Genomic DNA, 16347 nt, shown 5'->3' with positions numbered 1-16347 from the left:
TAGCTATCCAGGATTTCTTCTTTGTTTTCCGTGTTAACTAAGCGAAACACTGAAAATCAACGATGTACAGACCATCTTACTTCACTCAAGAGAAACAATTATAGTAATGGTGCAGTCTGTCACTCTTCGGTACTGCAGTGGAGGCGGTACAATTCTATAGCTATTGATGTAAAAACTTGGTTTTTGGTGGTTATTATCAAGAAAACCATGGGGATGGCTACATTTCTAGTCTTAAAGTCTTATAAAGTATGTTTCTTGTCACTGTGATACTTGTCCAAACATATGCACATGAAGTTGTACCAGGCATTAAAATTTGTTGGAGGGACTGGCTTGTCTTTTATTCTCATGAAGTCTTGTCTGTCTCTAATCACGTCCTCCAGGAGCAGAACTTCAAGGGTCACCCACCCACCGCTTGGGGACAACAACCCTCATATGCCAATTCAAATGATCCCCGACAAGATGAGCCAACCATTACAGTCAATACCATCTCGTCCAACCAGGGGCGGGGGCCTTTCCACAGAGGACTCCTGTAGGTTCCGGAACCCATACTGTGTTTGGCACAAGCTCAGACTCCTCCCCTTGCACCTTGCAGGAGAGTTAAGGGTCAACTTTCCACACCCTGAGGACTAGACTTGGCAAGATGAAACCCTGGTTTCACACCCGAGACTGCCACCGCAATGCACAACAAACATGCACCAGAAGAGGGGCAGACTTATGCATAGTTTTTTTATTTCAAAAGAAAAGCTGATCACACGTCAAGATCATCATCAGGATCTTCCTGGTCATAGTCATCGTTAGCGTCGGGCTCGTATGTAATTCTCCCCGCTCCGGCACCCGGCTTTAGCAGCGCTGCTTTCCTGCAACGAAGTAAATGACTGTCAGACAGACAGCTTGATGTTCTATGACAACTGCCATTTACTTACTTCTCCCGACTGAAGGCGAACGGAAGTGCCAGCTTCTCCTTAGCGTCACGCTCTGCATCTGATAGGCGGAGGTTGAAGGTCAGGTTGGCTGTTGGGTCAGTCTGAGGGATAAATGTATAGTGGTCACAACGCGTGAGTGTTTTTTTCTATTCATTATAATGTTACTGATAAAAATACCTCCTGTATCTGCATCTGCATGGCATTGCCAGGTTTGCTCTGTCTGACCACTGTAAGATCCTCCGCAATGGCAAAAGTCTCCTCCTTAAAAAAACATTTTATTTAAACATTTGGGAAAAAAAGAGTGGAAGGTGGATGAATGCACGCCATTATCAAAATTATTATTAGGGATGCTCCGATTGAAAAAAGCCCAGAGGGAGGAGTCATTGCAGTGCCCCAATGAATGCATTGCTCAGACACAAAGCCTTTTGAGAAAACTTTAAATGTTTTTAGTTTAAACTCATGTTGGTACATGTTTATGTTATTTTGTCAGGCACATTTGTGAGGGTTAAGTTGCCATGTGATGAATTTAGCATTAGTAAAGTGTTCTTTGATAGATGTCAGACTGTTGCATTGTCATACTGTTATATACAATGACCACCATGACAAGCTTGTTGTGACTGCACTAATAGCCTGTGATTGGCTCCTGCCCAAGAAAGAGCTACCTTTCAACTCATTCACCAATGATATAAATTCTCTTGAAGAACTAAATCAACTATGCTTTTGTCTAAACGAAGGTGACTTTGAGAACCAGATTTGGCCGCCGAAGACCAGAGCACCTAGCATCTCCGAGATGCTCCTCCTTCACATGGAGAGGAGCCAGTTGAGGTGGCTCGGGCATCTAGTCGTCCTGCTCCCAGACGCCTCCCTGGTGAGGTTGTCCGGGCATGCCCAGTTGGGAGAAGGCCATGGGGCAGACCTAGGACACACTGGAGGGATTATGTCTCACAGCTGGCCTGGGAAAGCCTGTGGAGCTGGCCGGGGACCAGGAAGTCTGGGCTTCCCTACTGAGACAGCTGCCCCCCGCAACATGGATAAGCGGAGGAGAATGGAATGGAATGAAGGTGATTTTAAGGTTCATTTTTTCCAGATCACACAGTAAGTAGCAGGGGTACAGCTAGGAATTCTGGACCCCATAAAAAATAATATAATAAATCTTAAAAAGAGCTACTCTTTGGGGGCCGCCTTTTCCCCCATGGCCAATAGCACTCATCATAAATACAAAATGTCAGTGAAGCCATGTGATCTGCATTGGCATCATCCTGCTCGGAGCACCTCTAATTATGATCATGATTATGCTTACTTACATTCTGCAAAACCTTCCCTGATTTCAATCGCTTTGTTATCTTCGCTTCACTTCCGTGAAGGCCAGGGACCACGGTGATCAGAGACGTCGCCAAGTGACACAAACTGGCAGCTGTTCCCAACTCGTGCATGTCAGAATGGAGGAGGGCAACAATGTTTCGTATGGCTCCCCCTAGTGGAGACAAACAATATTTTTTAATTACATCAATGGTTTCAGCAGTAAATTGATAGAAACAGTTTGACAGTGGGGAAGGGGGGGGGGGGTGCACGGCGGACGAGTGGTTAGCACGCAGGCCTCACAGCTAGGAGACCAGCGTTCAATTCCACCCTCGGCCATCCCTCTGTAGAATTTCTACGAGGACTCCCCCATTCCAAAAACATGCTAGGTTAATTGGCGACTCCAAATTGTCCATAGGTATGAATGTGAGTGTGAATGGTTGTTTGTCTATATGTGCCCTGTGATTGGCTGGTGACAAGTCCAGGGTGTACCCCGCGTCTCGCCTGAAAAACAGCTGGGATAGGCTCCAGCACCCCCGTGACCCTCGTGAGGATAAGCGGTAGAAAATTAATTAATATTAACAGAAAAAAGTTGTAATCTAGCAAGAAAAGTCGTACTTTTATGACAATAATGTGATATTATGAGGATAAATACAACTTTATTAATTTTTAATACAATTCTTTATTATTTACTAATATTTAATTATTGAAGAAAAAATATGTTATAGGAATTAAAAACTTAAAAAAAGAAACATTTCAAAGGAAAAAACAAACAGCAAGAATTACAAGAATAAAGTTATAAAATATTAGTAGGGAGAAAAAGCCATATTGTAATTAAAAATTTGCACTTTAATGAGAATACATTTGTAATATGAAGAAAAATAACAACTCTTAATAGCATAGAGTTGAAGTATTAAAGAAAAAAAATTGCTTGTTGTTTTTTTCCCCAACTTGTAACATGAGAAAACAAAATAAATTAATTTATAATAATAATTAATTTTTTTAAGTTGTCAAAATGAGCTTGGGGGGAAAAATGTAAATATTAGAAGACATACATTTCTGAAGGTTATTCAAGAAGCATGTTGTAATATTTGGAAAATTAAACAAAAACAGCAAAAACGGAAGTTGATACTAAGATACTTTTTCATCGATATGGCAAAGCTTCAGGCAAGCTTTTATTGATAAGGTGGCAGCAAAACAGAGGATTTAACAACTAGATTAGCATGCCAAGCCCTTGCTAGCCCATGCTGTAGGTGCCCCCTTGACATAGCGGTCTCGGACACATAAAGTTACGGCTTTTATTCTCCTAAATTTACCACTTTATTCTGAAATGTCAGGTTATTTTAATACTCGGCCGGAACAGGCAGTGGAAGAAGACAGCTATTGTGACTTTGGGCAAACGTGTGAACATTTTCAACATGAATTGAAATGATTGGACTTGACGGTTTCTAAGACCCCGTGGGTACCCTGAATACCTTTTTGAAGCTGCAGCAGGGTCTGGCAGACGGCAGGTGTGCTGTGATGCCTCACAATCCATGAAAGAGAGTCAATGACGAGTAGGGCTGGCCTATGTTGTGACACCTGCTTGACGAGACGTGTCACTTCCTCTGAACAGAAGCGATCCACCATGAAAGTACCGCCACCGCCGCCGCTCCAACCAAGGGGGTCACTGTAAGCATCATGGAAGTGGATCCTAAAAGGACAGAAGAAGAAATAGAAAGCGCTAACTGTCAGTTCTTCTTTAGGATAAAGCTAATGGTGTGAGTGTGGGGCAGTGGCCCGACACAGCCAGAAGATGGTACTGTTTTTATTTTTAATTTGCTGCAGTGTAAAGTCAATGTTTGAAACACTGACAAAGAAATACAATATGACAAGAATAAAGGCCTAGAGTTGGGAAACATTTGACATTTTATTTTAAAGCCGAAAGTTGGAATAGAACAAGAAAAAAAAATCCTGATATGAGAGGGAGGAAAAAAATCTAAATTGCACATCAATAGTCTTAATATTACTATTCATAGTTTTTTCCCGTAAATTGACTACTTCATTCACATAAATTTACCACTTGTTCCTAAAATATTCAGAGTTTTTTCTTTTTTTTACAACGTTATGTCGTAATAAGAGACATGTCACCACTTTGTTATCGTAATGTGCAAGTTAAATAAAATATTCAGAATTACGACTTTATTCTTCTATTGTTACGATTTCTTTCTTGTAAATTTACATCTTTATTCTGTTTTTTTTCCTTGTAAACTTACAATTTTGTCATATTAGAGTTTTTTCGCATGTAATTACAACTTTGTTCTCGTAATATTACGAAAAAAGTTTTTCTCTGAAATTTACAACTTCCATCTCAAAATCTCTTCCTCTGAAATTTACAGCACAACATTATTCTAGCAATATGAGCTTTTTCTACTAAATTTATGACTGAGGAAGAAATTAACAATATCACACAAATACCTTTCCATGGCTGAACCTGTCAAGCGCTTTTTCATGTCATCTTCACTGACCTCAAAGCTGAGGACATGCACCACTTCCTCCCTAAAACAACAAAAAACAAACATATTATACACACACACTTTGGACGGATATTAAGGAGGTTTCAGCTGCTTTAAGACAGGGATATTTTTTTAATTGGCTCACAGCACATTCTAAAAACACAACTAATCAAGATTGCGGCAACAATTAAATCCCAGCGTGACTGATTGCTGCTGTTGCTGACGGATGAAACTACTCTGCCAAATATTGGTATACGATTGCCAAATATGGTATATGAAGCCGCTGTGTTGGTTGCTGCACTCGATGCTAACCAGTAGCAGTAGAACACATACAGTGTATAACGGATGCTATGTCGTCTGCCTTATTACAATGGTATGTCTATTTCATCTGCAAAAAGAAAGCACTGTGCATTAAGAAGATGGAAAATTAAAACACTTTAGCTCACAAATCAGTCTTTGTCATTTCTAGCAGACAATATTGTTTAATGGAACAAGGAAATGTGTGTGTCTCAATTAATGGAGTAGGTGTCTTTGTTTGAACAATGCAAAAAAAAAAAAAAATTACACCTACAGCTTGCACCCGGACACGCCCATTCAGCCGGTGACTTTTCACAAAGCTCACTGTGATGTCATAGAAAGACCGAGCCATCCCAAACTTCTTTCAGGTCTCATGAATGTGCAAACCTCATGATCTGATCTGAATATTAATAACATTCTAACAACAATTATTGGTCAGAAAAGTGGAAAAAGCATAATCAGTCACCTTAAACCGATTGTCGCATTATTAAAATAACATTTAGTAAACACTAAACAGTGCTTATGACTTGGAAGGACCCGGACCTTTCAAGTCTATGACTTGGAACTTGACTCAAACAGTCTTGCCCTGATTTGAGATTAGATTTAGGATTAAAGCACGTGTTGACAGAGGGCTGAAGCACTGCAGGTTTTCTTTCCAACCAGTTTCTCCAGCAGGTGATGTAATTGACCAAATGAGGGTTAATCAATAAAACCACCTGCTTTGGTGACAGGCTGGAAAGAAAACCAGTAGTGTCTCCGCCCTCGATGGCATGAGTTTGACACCGATGGATTAAAGGCTTGCACAACACTGACTTTCTCCCACCTCTATATATATTTATATATAGGCAGGCTGTACATTCAGCTATACACACATACGTATACAGTAATACCTGATCGACGCAGACTTGATGAAGCTCCATAGAAGCGGTCGGCCTGAACAACAGCAGGAATCTTCAAGGCAAAAGGTCGTTTTATTTAAATTTCTTAAACCAAATTAATAATTAGTCACTTTTGTTTTACCTTGTATTAAAAGCAACCACCCAGCGTCTGCTCCTTGTAGCAATTCAAGCAACATGATACTAGCTACTCAAACAAGCAGTTAGCATACATGTATTATTTAGTTGAAAAATACTTAATATAAAAAAGTGGCACATTCTTGAATACTTATCTTTGCGAGGACCGTCGCTATTTATCGCGAATAAATGTCATTTCTTGCCCAAAAGCGACATATCCAGCTTCGCGGCGAGATGAAGCTAAAGGAGTCAACGACATCACGCAGAGCTCATAAGACATGGGTAATGTAGTCCAACCCTGTTAGTTCCTGTTTACTCACGGGGCAATACAACTGCAATACCCATAAACCTTTGTGTCCCCCAAGCGGCTTCTGCCGCGCGCCGACTAGTTGAAGGAGTGTGTCGAATCCGTTGCGTTGTCTCTTTACTACGAAATATTAAAACGGAAAAAATCGGCTATTTACTTTGCGTCACCACTCTCCATCACTCTTATTTGAGTGTTAAATTAATGTTCAACGGGTGGCATGGCATTTATATTCATTTTTTAACGAGACAGCATGAGTGACAGTAAAACTACGTATCGTTCAGTGTGGCGACACTTTTAAAGGCGGTTCGCAGGATTACGAAGGGGACGTGCAGTAACTTTTCACTTTCACTGTTTTTTGTGAGAAGTTTATTTTTTTTATTTTCATCCGTTATTGCCCTGGTGCATCCACGCCGGGGAAGAGGAGAAGGCACACACCGCGACGGCCGCTGCTGAGCTCCGGCTAGCTAGCTGGTTCTTGGATCTAATAATCAAAATAAGGCCTGCTCGTCGGAGGAGAGAAGGGGGACAATGCTCGACATAATGTCTGACCACCAAGGTATGTTTGATGACATTAAAAAATAAGCCCCATAACGTAAGCAGCTTTGTTGTGTGTGCAGGTTTGAGAACAGATGTAGCCGATTGAAGCCCTTGCTAGCTCGCTAACGTCGATGCTGCGTTCGGGTTGCGTATGTCGCAATTCTAAATTTTCTCCATAAATCACTAATCTTAGAATATCAAATTTGTTTCGCTCTTGATCATTATTCTCGCTTTAATCGTCAAATCAGACGTCCTTTGCATGTGTTTCATGCATTTCAAAGAGGCGTTCAGTTGGCTTGATAGCCGCGCCGAGCGCGCTTACAAACACAGATAAAGCATTAAAGTTACACTTACCAACATGTCAACTGTCATAGTAACACCATTATCCTTTAGAAATTAGATTGAAATCCAAGCAAATTGTTATAAAGGTTACATATCTCGGTTCGTCGAGTTAGTGTATTTTTTTTACCTGCTAGCATAAGCGGTGGCTAATAAAAGTTACCACAAAAGTCAACAAAGCATTAAAAGTGTGCCATAGAACAGTCAAGGCGCCATTAAGTCGTGAGTTATACAGCCGTCCAAATGTAACGTTGTTACTCATGAACCGCCCCTCTTGGGTCGCCTATATGGCTAATAATCCCCATTAAGCTGTTTAGCAGCTAATGCTAGTTAGCCTTAATTCATAAAAATGGCTGACAGATTGTTTCTCCCCCTGTAGATTCACTTCTGACGTGCAAAACTGAACCTTTGGTAAGCGTTTTCCTCCTCTTTTTTCCTATTCGAGATAGTAGATAAGCGTTCTGATGCATGTGTTTATTTTGGTGTTAGCCCCCAGAGAGGAAGCGAAGGACTGTGGAGGATTTCAACAAATTCTGCAGCTTCGTCCTAGCCTATGCTGGTTACATCCCCAGTCCCAAAGAGGTACGGTCATGTTCGCTATCACTGTCTTCTGATTGTTACTTGTTACTTTAATCCGCAAATGTCATAAAGAGCATGCCCATAGCGCTACGTTTGTTTATACCTAGAAAGACTGATACTATTTTGTGTGAGAGAACCCCGTTGTTGTAATATTAGAGGTTATGTTTTGAGGGGAACGTCAACATTTGACAATTATTAAATCATGCTGCAAGACAAAAGCTTAAATAAAAAAAGGCACATCGTCCACAATACATATGTGAGACATGAACGCATGTCTTTCTATTTTCTGTGAGCTGTAAGGCTATAAAAAGAAGTAGGTAAATCATGCACATAATGGGACACACCTACTCTGCCTGGAAAGCCCATCATTAAAACCCCTCCAACAAGGTTTTATCATTTTACATCCATGTTGTAACCATGTAGCAACAGGCGCATTCATGATAGCATGTAATACTTAAAATCATTCAAGTCATTTTAATCATTAGTGTGACTTCCTTCCTGCGTACATTGATTTTGCATAGCAACATAGAAAGGAACGCTACACCGAGGCCTGTCATGAAAACAAATGTTACTAGTCGATAAATGTGTGTCAACATTACAATGACAATTTTTTAATTTAATTTTAATCATGGGAGGTGTAATTCACATTTCAACCACTAGATGGTCCTTCATTATAATGTACGACGTACCTATGTGAGCTACTTAGCTTGACACAGACGTTACCTGTTTGTAAGTTTTTTTCAATGTTGTTGATACACTGTCTGCGGACGCGTGCCATTCTGGACTGTATTTGTTTATATTTGCCCACCAAACACAAAATAAGTGTTGACATCAGTAGTTTGTTTTCCCTGGAGAGAAAATTGTCTTGTCGGTTGTCTGTGTTCATGCGCTTGCTTGGTTCATTTGTTTAAAGCCGAAATATTCCCACACTGTGGCAGTGGCATTCGCCTTAGTAACCATTGCCAGCATTTATGTTAGCGTATGCTGGCTAAAGCTAACTGCTCGCAGGGTAGTAGCTTGTAGCGCTGCCTCCACAAAGAGGCTGAATGAGATGAGAGCCCACTCTATCCTTTCATTCCACTATAGAACCAATGCGCACAGACTGTGTGAACCTTGTTGTCATGTAGCCTATGTGGTACAGAGAGACGAGCAGACGGGCAAACACACAGACATGCTGTACATACAGTACACATGTCAATTCATCAAGGGTGTCGTAATTGTCACAAGGCTCACTGTGAGTAGGTATTTGAAAAAAAACAAAAAACTCTGAGATCGAGAGCCAGATTCAGAGCCACCCCGAACTTCTTCCAAATGCCCAGATCTCATTATCTGACACTTTGGCGTCGTTTAATGCAATAATGCAACATTCCAACATCACATTTATAGTTAAGAAAAGTGTTAAAGCTTAATAGGTCACCTGTAATGTGCAGGTCACACGAGGTGTGTTTTCAGAAGGCTTTATTAGCGGAATAGTTTTATCCCATTCCGTGCGTTCTTCGCTGTCTTTTTCTGTTTTTGAATGTTTAGACCAGGGGTCGGGAACCTTTTTGGCTAAGAGAGCCATGAAGGCCAGATATTTTAAAATGTGTATCTGTGAGAGCCATATACATGTTTTTAAACATTGAATGCAATAAAATGTGTGCATTTTTATGTAAGACCAACAGTTTTAGATAATGGGCTCTAATTACGTAGACCAGGCACACTACCCCACGCCAATGGGGTGTGGCCAGCACACTTTCGTGAGCAGCGCAGTGTCTAATAATAAATCAAATACTTGTTGCCATTAATACAACTTCTGCTGCTGCATAGTTTTGCACCGTACTCTGTAGACGTATTTCATTCTTTTGGCCATCTTCGTCAGAAGGCTTGGTTCTGCAGCTTTAGCTATTTGACTAAAGGAGGAAAGTTTACATTTACATGTTTTTTTTGACATCTCAATGACCGAGGTAGACTACAGCATTACCCAGTAATAATCACGTTTTGGTGTTTGACCTGGAAAATATCATCAGGAAAGATAGATATGGTTGGCCGTATTGCAGCAGAATATAGATGGACGAATTAAAATGCATAAGAAAGTTGTTGATTTTGAATATTATTTTTAACAGTCATTTCTGTGATGGTTTACTTTAAAATGTTAGCAAAAATAAATTTTTATTGTAGTAAGAAATGCTTGAGAGCCAGATACAGTCATCAAAAGAGCCCTACCTGGCTCCCGAGCCATAGGTTCCCTACCTCTGGTTTAGATCGCACAGAAAAGAGAGACTTGTGTTGAAGTCTTGCAGAAGGATTGTGGATGATGGGCAAAAGTCTGAAAAAGTAAAATTTTCCTTTATGGGAGAAAAGCTAAGGGGAAAAAGCGAAAAAATGAACAAATACAGCATTATATTCGGTCCCCTTACTGCTTTGACTATGTAAACACTAGTTCTATTGGTTGTCAGGTAATGATAGTGATTTGGATGTTTAGCTGCAAACGTCAGGTCACACATTCAATGATAGCTATCATAACATCATCATGACTGCATATTGTTGCTCTCCACTCTGATTTTTTTCTTTTGGCGGGAAAAAAATGCCTCTATGTGGTTGTGTAAGTGGGTGTACACTTTTTTTTGTGACGCCCTTAACGTCATCGAGCATCTTGAAATATGTCATTTGCCTTCCCTGATTTTGGCTGCCTAGAGCAGGGCGAAAACTGAAACAGCAAAATGGAAAAAGACAGGGGAGTCCCTATTGGGGAGTACAGTGTGGGACTGGCAAAAAAAACTGGGTAACCTAGGCACAAATAAGCACACTTTACAACATAAGAACTTGAAGACTTGAGCCAGGGGAAGGGAATGGGGGTTGGCGTAGCTGGCGTCTGGCCTGCGCAGCTGTTGCAGCTATACTTTGGCATGTGGCCCCCACCACCCAACCCCCGTCAGCACTTTTTATGAAAATGAAGTAATACTAGGATTACATTATAACATTATTTTAGTAGCATTAAGTTGAAATATCAAAGAACAAATACTTGTAAATAAAACAATGAAATAAGTTGAAAATTGGGTTGAGGAAAAAGTCAAAATATGGAAATAATTACAAGAAGAAAAATGACAAAGTTGAAATACTTGGACATTTTAAAAATACAGTACAAATTGAAACAAGCAGCTGTAAAAATTATTTAGAAAAAAATATAAACATAACAAAAGGTTATAATTTTTGGAAACTCGGTTGGGGAAAAATTATAATATGGTAATACAATTTTTAAATATTGTTGCAATAAAGTAATATTGCATAATGAAAATGTACAAAGATTGAAGAAAAAATATTTGGACAATTGAAAAACAAAAGAATGAAAATGGCTAAAATAACAGAATAGAGGGGTGCTGTGACATAGGACGTGTTGGACACTATTGATCAGGTGATATTTATTTTTCACGTTCATTTTACCATCTGTAATATTATTCATTTCACGAGAAAAAATCTAACTCGAATAAAATAAGTAGTGTGAAAAGTTGAGAAATGGTTTGCTTTGAGGAACAGCTTTTAATGGACAAATAGGATGATGCCAGCTGGGGTGCATGATACTCTTCTACAGCTAAAATTCCTCGTTTGTTTTCCAGGAAAGCTCATGGTCACCGACATCGTCAAGCTCCGCCCACAGCTCGGGGTTGTCTGTGGACGGTGGTGGGGGCGGCAGCAGCTCCATGAGCGCAGCGTGGGCGGACGGCGGCTCCTCGGACCTGCACACCATCCACACGTTTGTACGCAAGGCCCGTGCCAACAAGGGCAAAAGCCGCGTGCCCTCCGACAGCACCTTGTTGGACAAGATGCGCCTCAAAGACACGCTATATGACGGTACCAGTCCGGGCAAAGCCGAGCGCAGGAAGGACAAAAAGCCCAAGAAGCTATTCGGCTCGCCGTCCTCTGCGGCGGCGGCAGCGGGAGACAGTGGCAGCAGCGAAGGCGAGAAGCGGCCGCGCATCAAGCGCTGCAAAAACAGCAAGCAGCCCAAAGCCAAGCGGTTCAAGAGCACCACCACGAATGAGCATAGTGACGCAGAGGAGCAGGGGGAGGACGGGTCAGGCGGGCACGGGGACCCCAGCCTGCATGGCGCCGCCGGGAAGGTGCACTCCGACGAGACCATGAGGGATGCCGAGATGAGCTCCAGCGAGGGTGAGACGTGGATCGCCGACGAAGACATCATGGTGGAGTCTGGTAAGGATGCACCATTTGAACTCATTAGATTATATAATATAATAATAATAATTATTATTATTATCATAATGATAATTAATTATTATTATTATTATTAGACAGGGTTCCCCGTGGGCTGCTGCTGCATTTACAAGTTATTTATTATGACAAAAAATGTTATCATGTACAATGCATTCAGAAAGTATTCACAGCGCTTCACCTTTACGACATTTTTTATGTCACAGCTTTACTCCAAAATGGATAAAATCAATGTTTTTTTCTAAAAAATTCTACATACAACATCCAGTAACAGCAACATAAAAAAAGTCTTTAGATTGTTGCTAATTTATTAAAAATAAAGAAGTGAAAAATGACACATTAGACAGGGTTCCCCATGGGCTGCTGCTTCTGCATTTACTAATTATTTATTATGACAAAAATGTTATGTACAATGCATTCGGAAAGTATTCACAGCGCTTCACCTTTACCACATTTTTTATGTCACAGCTTTACTCCAAAATGGATAAAATCAATGTTTTTTACATACAACACCCAATAACAGCAACGTGGAAAAAAGTCTTTAGATTGTTGCTAATTTATTAAAAATAAAGAAGTGAAAAATGACATGAACATAAGTATTCCCATCCCTTGCTCAATACTTTGTGGCTGCAATTACAACCTCGGGTGGTTTTGAATATGATACCACCAGCTTGGCACACCTGTCTTGGGCCAGTTTTGCCCATTCCTCTTTGCAATACCTCTCAAGCACCATCAGGTTGGATGGGAACCGTCGGTGCACAGCCATTTTCCAGAGATGTTCAATAGGATTCAGGTCTGGACTCTGGCTGGGCCCCTTGAGGATATTCACCAAGTTGTTCTGAAGCCACTCCGTTGATATCTTGGCTGTGTGCTGAGGGTCTTGCTGAAAGATGAACCTTCGCCCAAGTCTGGCGTCAAAAGAGCAGGTTTTCACCCAGGATGTCTATGTACTAGGGATCGACCGGTGTGTTTTTTTTCAGGCCGATACTGATTTTTTTTCCATCACTTAGCCGATGCTTTTGATTTTGCTTGGGCTTATATTTGTGGCCGATACTGCTTTTGCTCCCCCACTTTACATGAAAAAATTACAATGATAACAAATATCACAGGTCTCAAGTTGAAACAAATATTTATTGAAATGTGAACACAGTAGGATTCAGCTTTCTTAAACTTTCTTTAAACGGCATTATCAACTTTAAAAGGAATAAATATTCAACCATGTGCAAAACATTTCTGTCGTAGTTTATCTAGCATCGATGTGATGACTGCTCCTCTGCAGTGAGACAAACACAATATACGTGCTTGAAAATATAGTTCAGTTTGTGGGTCTGAAAACCAGGAATCCTGCTGAATGCTTCATCTTTAAAAGTGCCTACCGTTGGAATTAGGGAGCTGTTGATGTAGTTGGAGGCTAATATGTACAGCTGTTACCAACACTGCTTTAATGGCAACGTTGGCAATTCAGTCCCATGGTGTTTGGAGGAGTTTCATTCAGCCAACGCCGGGCTGAGGTTAAATGCGTGTTGTATTGTGTGTGCACTCCGAGCACACACACACACACACACACACACACACACACAGAAGGAACTGGAGCAGCCATGCCTGCTTATGAGAGGTCTTTAGCGTGCACGACACAAACTTTAATGATGAGAGAAATGTTTTATATATCGTACTAAATTGTGTCAGTGTGATGTGTGTGTGTGTGTGTGGAGGTGAGGGGTGGAGGGTGCGTGTCACAATGCGGAGGAGCAGTCATCACATCGATACTAGATAAACTATGACGGAAATGTTTTGCACATGGTTGAATATTTATTCCTTTGATAATTGATAATGCTGTTTAAATGTGTGTTTAAGAAAGCTGAATCCTACTGTGTTCAGTGTTTACATTTCAATAAATATCTGTTTAAACTTGAGACCTATAATATTTTTTATCATTGTCATTTTTTCATAGAAATTGAGGGAGCAAAAGCAATATCGTCCCAAGCAAAATCAGCCATCGGCTCAGGGTGATGGGAAAAAATTGGTATCAGCATCGGCCCCCAAAAAACCATCTCGGTCGATCTCTAATTTCAATACACACCGTTATGCTAGCTCTGTCAACAACAGCGACAACACTTCTGATGTCTACTCTCCCAGCGATGGCTATGTCTTCCAGCACAACATGTCCACTCTTCCGTCTGTGAATGACGTTGAGACTAGCGATTTGTGAGGCATTGTTAGTTCGGTAGTATCAATGCACAGAAGAAAGATGTTTTGGGTAGGTAGATAGATGACTAAAGTATCTACCTAACCAACCTAGCTATCTTGGTATTAACTTGTCAGGTAGGAGGTAGGTAGATGAATAAAGTATCCACCTAACCAATGTAGCTATCCTGGTGTTAACTTGTCAGGTAGGAAGGTAGGTAGATAGATTAATCCTCTGTTCTCAGTTATTTTTCTCTTTTTCCCTTTGGGATCCATGGCCCATCACACAGCCACCGGTTTACAACAGCCACCCGCCTGGCATACCGCCCTGCTGATAAAAACGTGTGTCGCAGGCTATGACGCAAATCTTCGTTGACAGAAATGTTGAACTTTAATATTTACTCTATTGGAAAACGTTAATGTTTGTGTCATGTTTGTCCTCCTACAGAAACCATATTAAAACAAAAAATATATTTCCCTCCCCCATCTTTATACATTTTTCAAAAAGCTCCAGGGAGCCACTAGGATGGCACTAAAGAGCCGCGGGTTGCCGACCCCCGCTGTATCCCAATGACAGTATTGTAAATAGCTTAACTCATGTTTCTCACATAAGGGTTGTGAATGATGGGCAAAATTCCTCAAAAGTGCAGTAGCCCTTTAAGAAGACATCACAGGTAGCTGATGTCGGGTGGTAAGCCCGTATTTAATGACAATGAGCACACTGGGTTGAGACGTGCTTTGTAAATAAAGTACAGTCAATGTACTATTTGTCTTTTTTTTTTAAATTGCAGATGTAGCAGCAGTCCCTCCCACCCCCACCTCCCATGCAGCCCACCACCACAGCTTCAAAGTAATCCTAGCGGAAACCCTGCTAGCAATGCATTTGTACAATTAATTTTCTTCAATGTCACCCCCATAGGTGACGACTCATGGGACCTGATCACATGCTACTGCGGGAAGCCGTTCGCCGGGCGACCGATGATCGAGTGCAACCAGTGCGGGATCTGGGTGCACTTGTCCTGCGCCAAAATCAAGAAGTCCAACGTGCCCGACATCTTTTACTGCCACAAGTGCAGGGACTTGAGACGGTCGGGACACAAAAAAGACACTTAAGAAACAAACTAGAGGGGACAGACGGGGTCCCTTTTTGCTTTTGTTGCCTAAAACAGCCAAAAACAGCCTAACCTGTCACTGTATTTGTCCTTCTTTTCAGACAATCAACCGTTTTTTTAGTTGGCTGGAATGTTTTTGCGTTTTTGACATAGTTCGTCTTAAGGGTAGGCACTGTTAGCTTCCCAAAAATAGAAGCGGAAGACGTCCCGTATTTTGTCATTTTGTCTAAAAAGGCAGCTCTTTTCCCCTCCTTTTTCATGTTTTAATTTCAGTGGCAGTCACTGATTCTTCAAATTTTAAGCAAAGTTACGGGACCGGATCCCAAGGGTGGGGAGTCTTCTTCAGAGGATGGGCTGTTTTTTGTTGTTGTGCATCACTTTCAAATTCAAGCAGCGCACTTTTTCCTTTTTCTGTCCATGACTGAGCGCTTATACTCCCGTACCAGCTTGTACGTCACAATCAAACCTTTGCTTTGGGTCTGCCTTCACCAGGCTGTTTTTTCCTTTCTGTTAGCGCTCTTAAACGGCTAGTCGTTTCCCGCTTTAAGACGGTTGTAAAAGTGTACAGAGAATAATTGGACGCCATGGACATTTTTGGCAATTTTGTCTATTTTTGGTTTTATTATTATTTTTGTTTGTGATTGAGATTGGTGAGTAGCGTTTAATATTTTTTTTTTGCGCACTCTCTTTCTCTCTCTGTTGTGTTGTACAAATCGCATTCTTTGACAAATGTACATATGTGAAAGTACCAGAGAGAAAAAACTAGCCATGCAAAAAAAAAAAGTCTATTTTCTGCAGTTCTGCATTTTCTTTTTCTTTAATCGTAGTTTGGAAAATAAAAAGTCTTCTTTGGGAAAATCCAATGTTATGTGGACCTTTTTAATATCATGTATGACGGTGATGAGCAACAGGCCACTCAGACCCTGGCCTGGCGTGGAGGTGCGGTGCGCCTGCTTTTGAACACTTGGCCCTTGTTCACAAGAGATGAGAGTGGTTCCGGACACTGCACTTCAGGTAAGGAACTTTACCAAGAAGAAATGATCATCACCCTCT

At 41.0% G+C, this 16347-nt stretch overlaps 2 protein-coding genes across 2 annotated transcripts; one reads left to right on the top strand and one right to left on the bottom strand.

Moving 5' to 3' along the window:
* Positions 1-696: 696 nt before the first annotated feature.
* Positions 697-6347, bottom strand: elp5 (elongator acetyltransferase complex subunit 5). Its single transcript, XM_058068185.2, has 8 exons — positions 6035-6347; positions 5905-5965; positions 4680-4760; positions 3698-3915; positions 2228-2397; positions 1101-1184; positions 924-1024; positions 697-857 (listed from the first exon to the last, which is right to left on the bottom strand). The coding sequence occupies exons 1-8, from the start codon at positions 6087-6089 to the stop codon at positions 749-751; spliced, it is 879 nt and encodes a 292-aa protein (XP_057924168.2). The 5' UTR covers positions 6090-6347; the 3' UTR covers positions 697-748.
* On the top strand, positions 5818-16157 carry phf23b (PHD finger protein 23b). The gene is made up of 5 exons (XM_058068181.2): positions 5818-6890; positions 7590-7621; positions 7700-7792; positions 11386-11980; positions 15102-16157. Exons 1-5 carry the CDS (start codon positions 6863-6865, stop codon positions 15293-15295), a joined length of 942 nt encoding a protein of 313 aa, XP_057924164.2. The 5' UTR covers positions 5818-6862; the 3' UTR covers positions 15296-16157.
* The last annotated feature ends 190 nt before the right edge of the window (positions 16158-16347 follow it).

The sequence above is a fragment of the Doryrhamphus excisus genome, linkage group LG2, assembly GCF_037039965.1.
Source record: "Doryrhamphus excisus strain RoL-2023G ecotype Guam linkage group LG2, RoL_Dexc_Guam_v1.1, whole genome shotgun sequence".
Lineage (NCBI taxonomy): Eukaryota > Metazoa > Chordata > Actinopteri > Syngnathiformes > Syngnathidae > Doryrhamphus > Doryrhamphus excisus.
The sequence above is the reverse complement of the archived record's forward strand: the minus strand, read 5'-3'. Positions and strand labels throughout refer to the sequence as shown.

What these genes read in the sequence shown, in the direction of transcription:
- elp5 (XM_058068185.2), bottom strand. Translation starts at nt 6,089, where the DNA reads ATGTTGCTTGAATTGCTACAAGGAGCAGACGCTGGGTGGTTGCTTTTA. An exon ending in GTGGTTGCTTTTAATACAAG is followed by an intron (nt 5,966 to 6,034) that starts GTAAAACAAAAG and finishes TTTGCCTTGAAG; the next exon opens with ATTCCTGCTGTTGTTCAGGC. An exon ending in ACAGGTTCAGCCATGGAAAG is followed by an intron (nt 3,916 to 4,679) that starts GTATTTGTGTGA and finishes CTGTCCTTTTAG; the next exon opens with GATCCACTTCCATGATGCTT.
- phf23b (XM_058068181.2), top strand. Translation starts at nt 6,863, where the DNA reads ATGCTCGACATAATGTCTGACCACCAAG. An exon ending in CGTGCAAAACTGAACCTTTG is followed by an intron (nt 7,622 to 7,699) that starts GTAAGCGTTTTC and finishes TTTTGGTGTTAG; the next exon opens with CCCCCAGAGAGGAAGCGAAG. An exon ending in AGACATCATGGTGGAGTCTG is followed by an intron (nt 11,981 to 15,101) that starts GTAAGGATGCAC and finishes TCACCCCCATAG; the next exon opens with GTGACGACTCATGGGACCTG.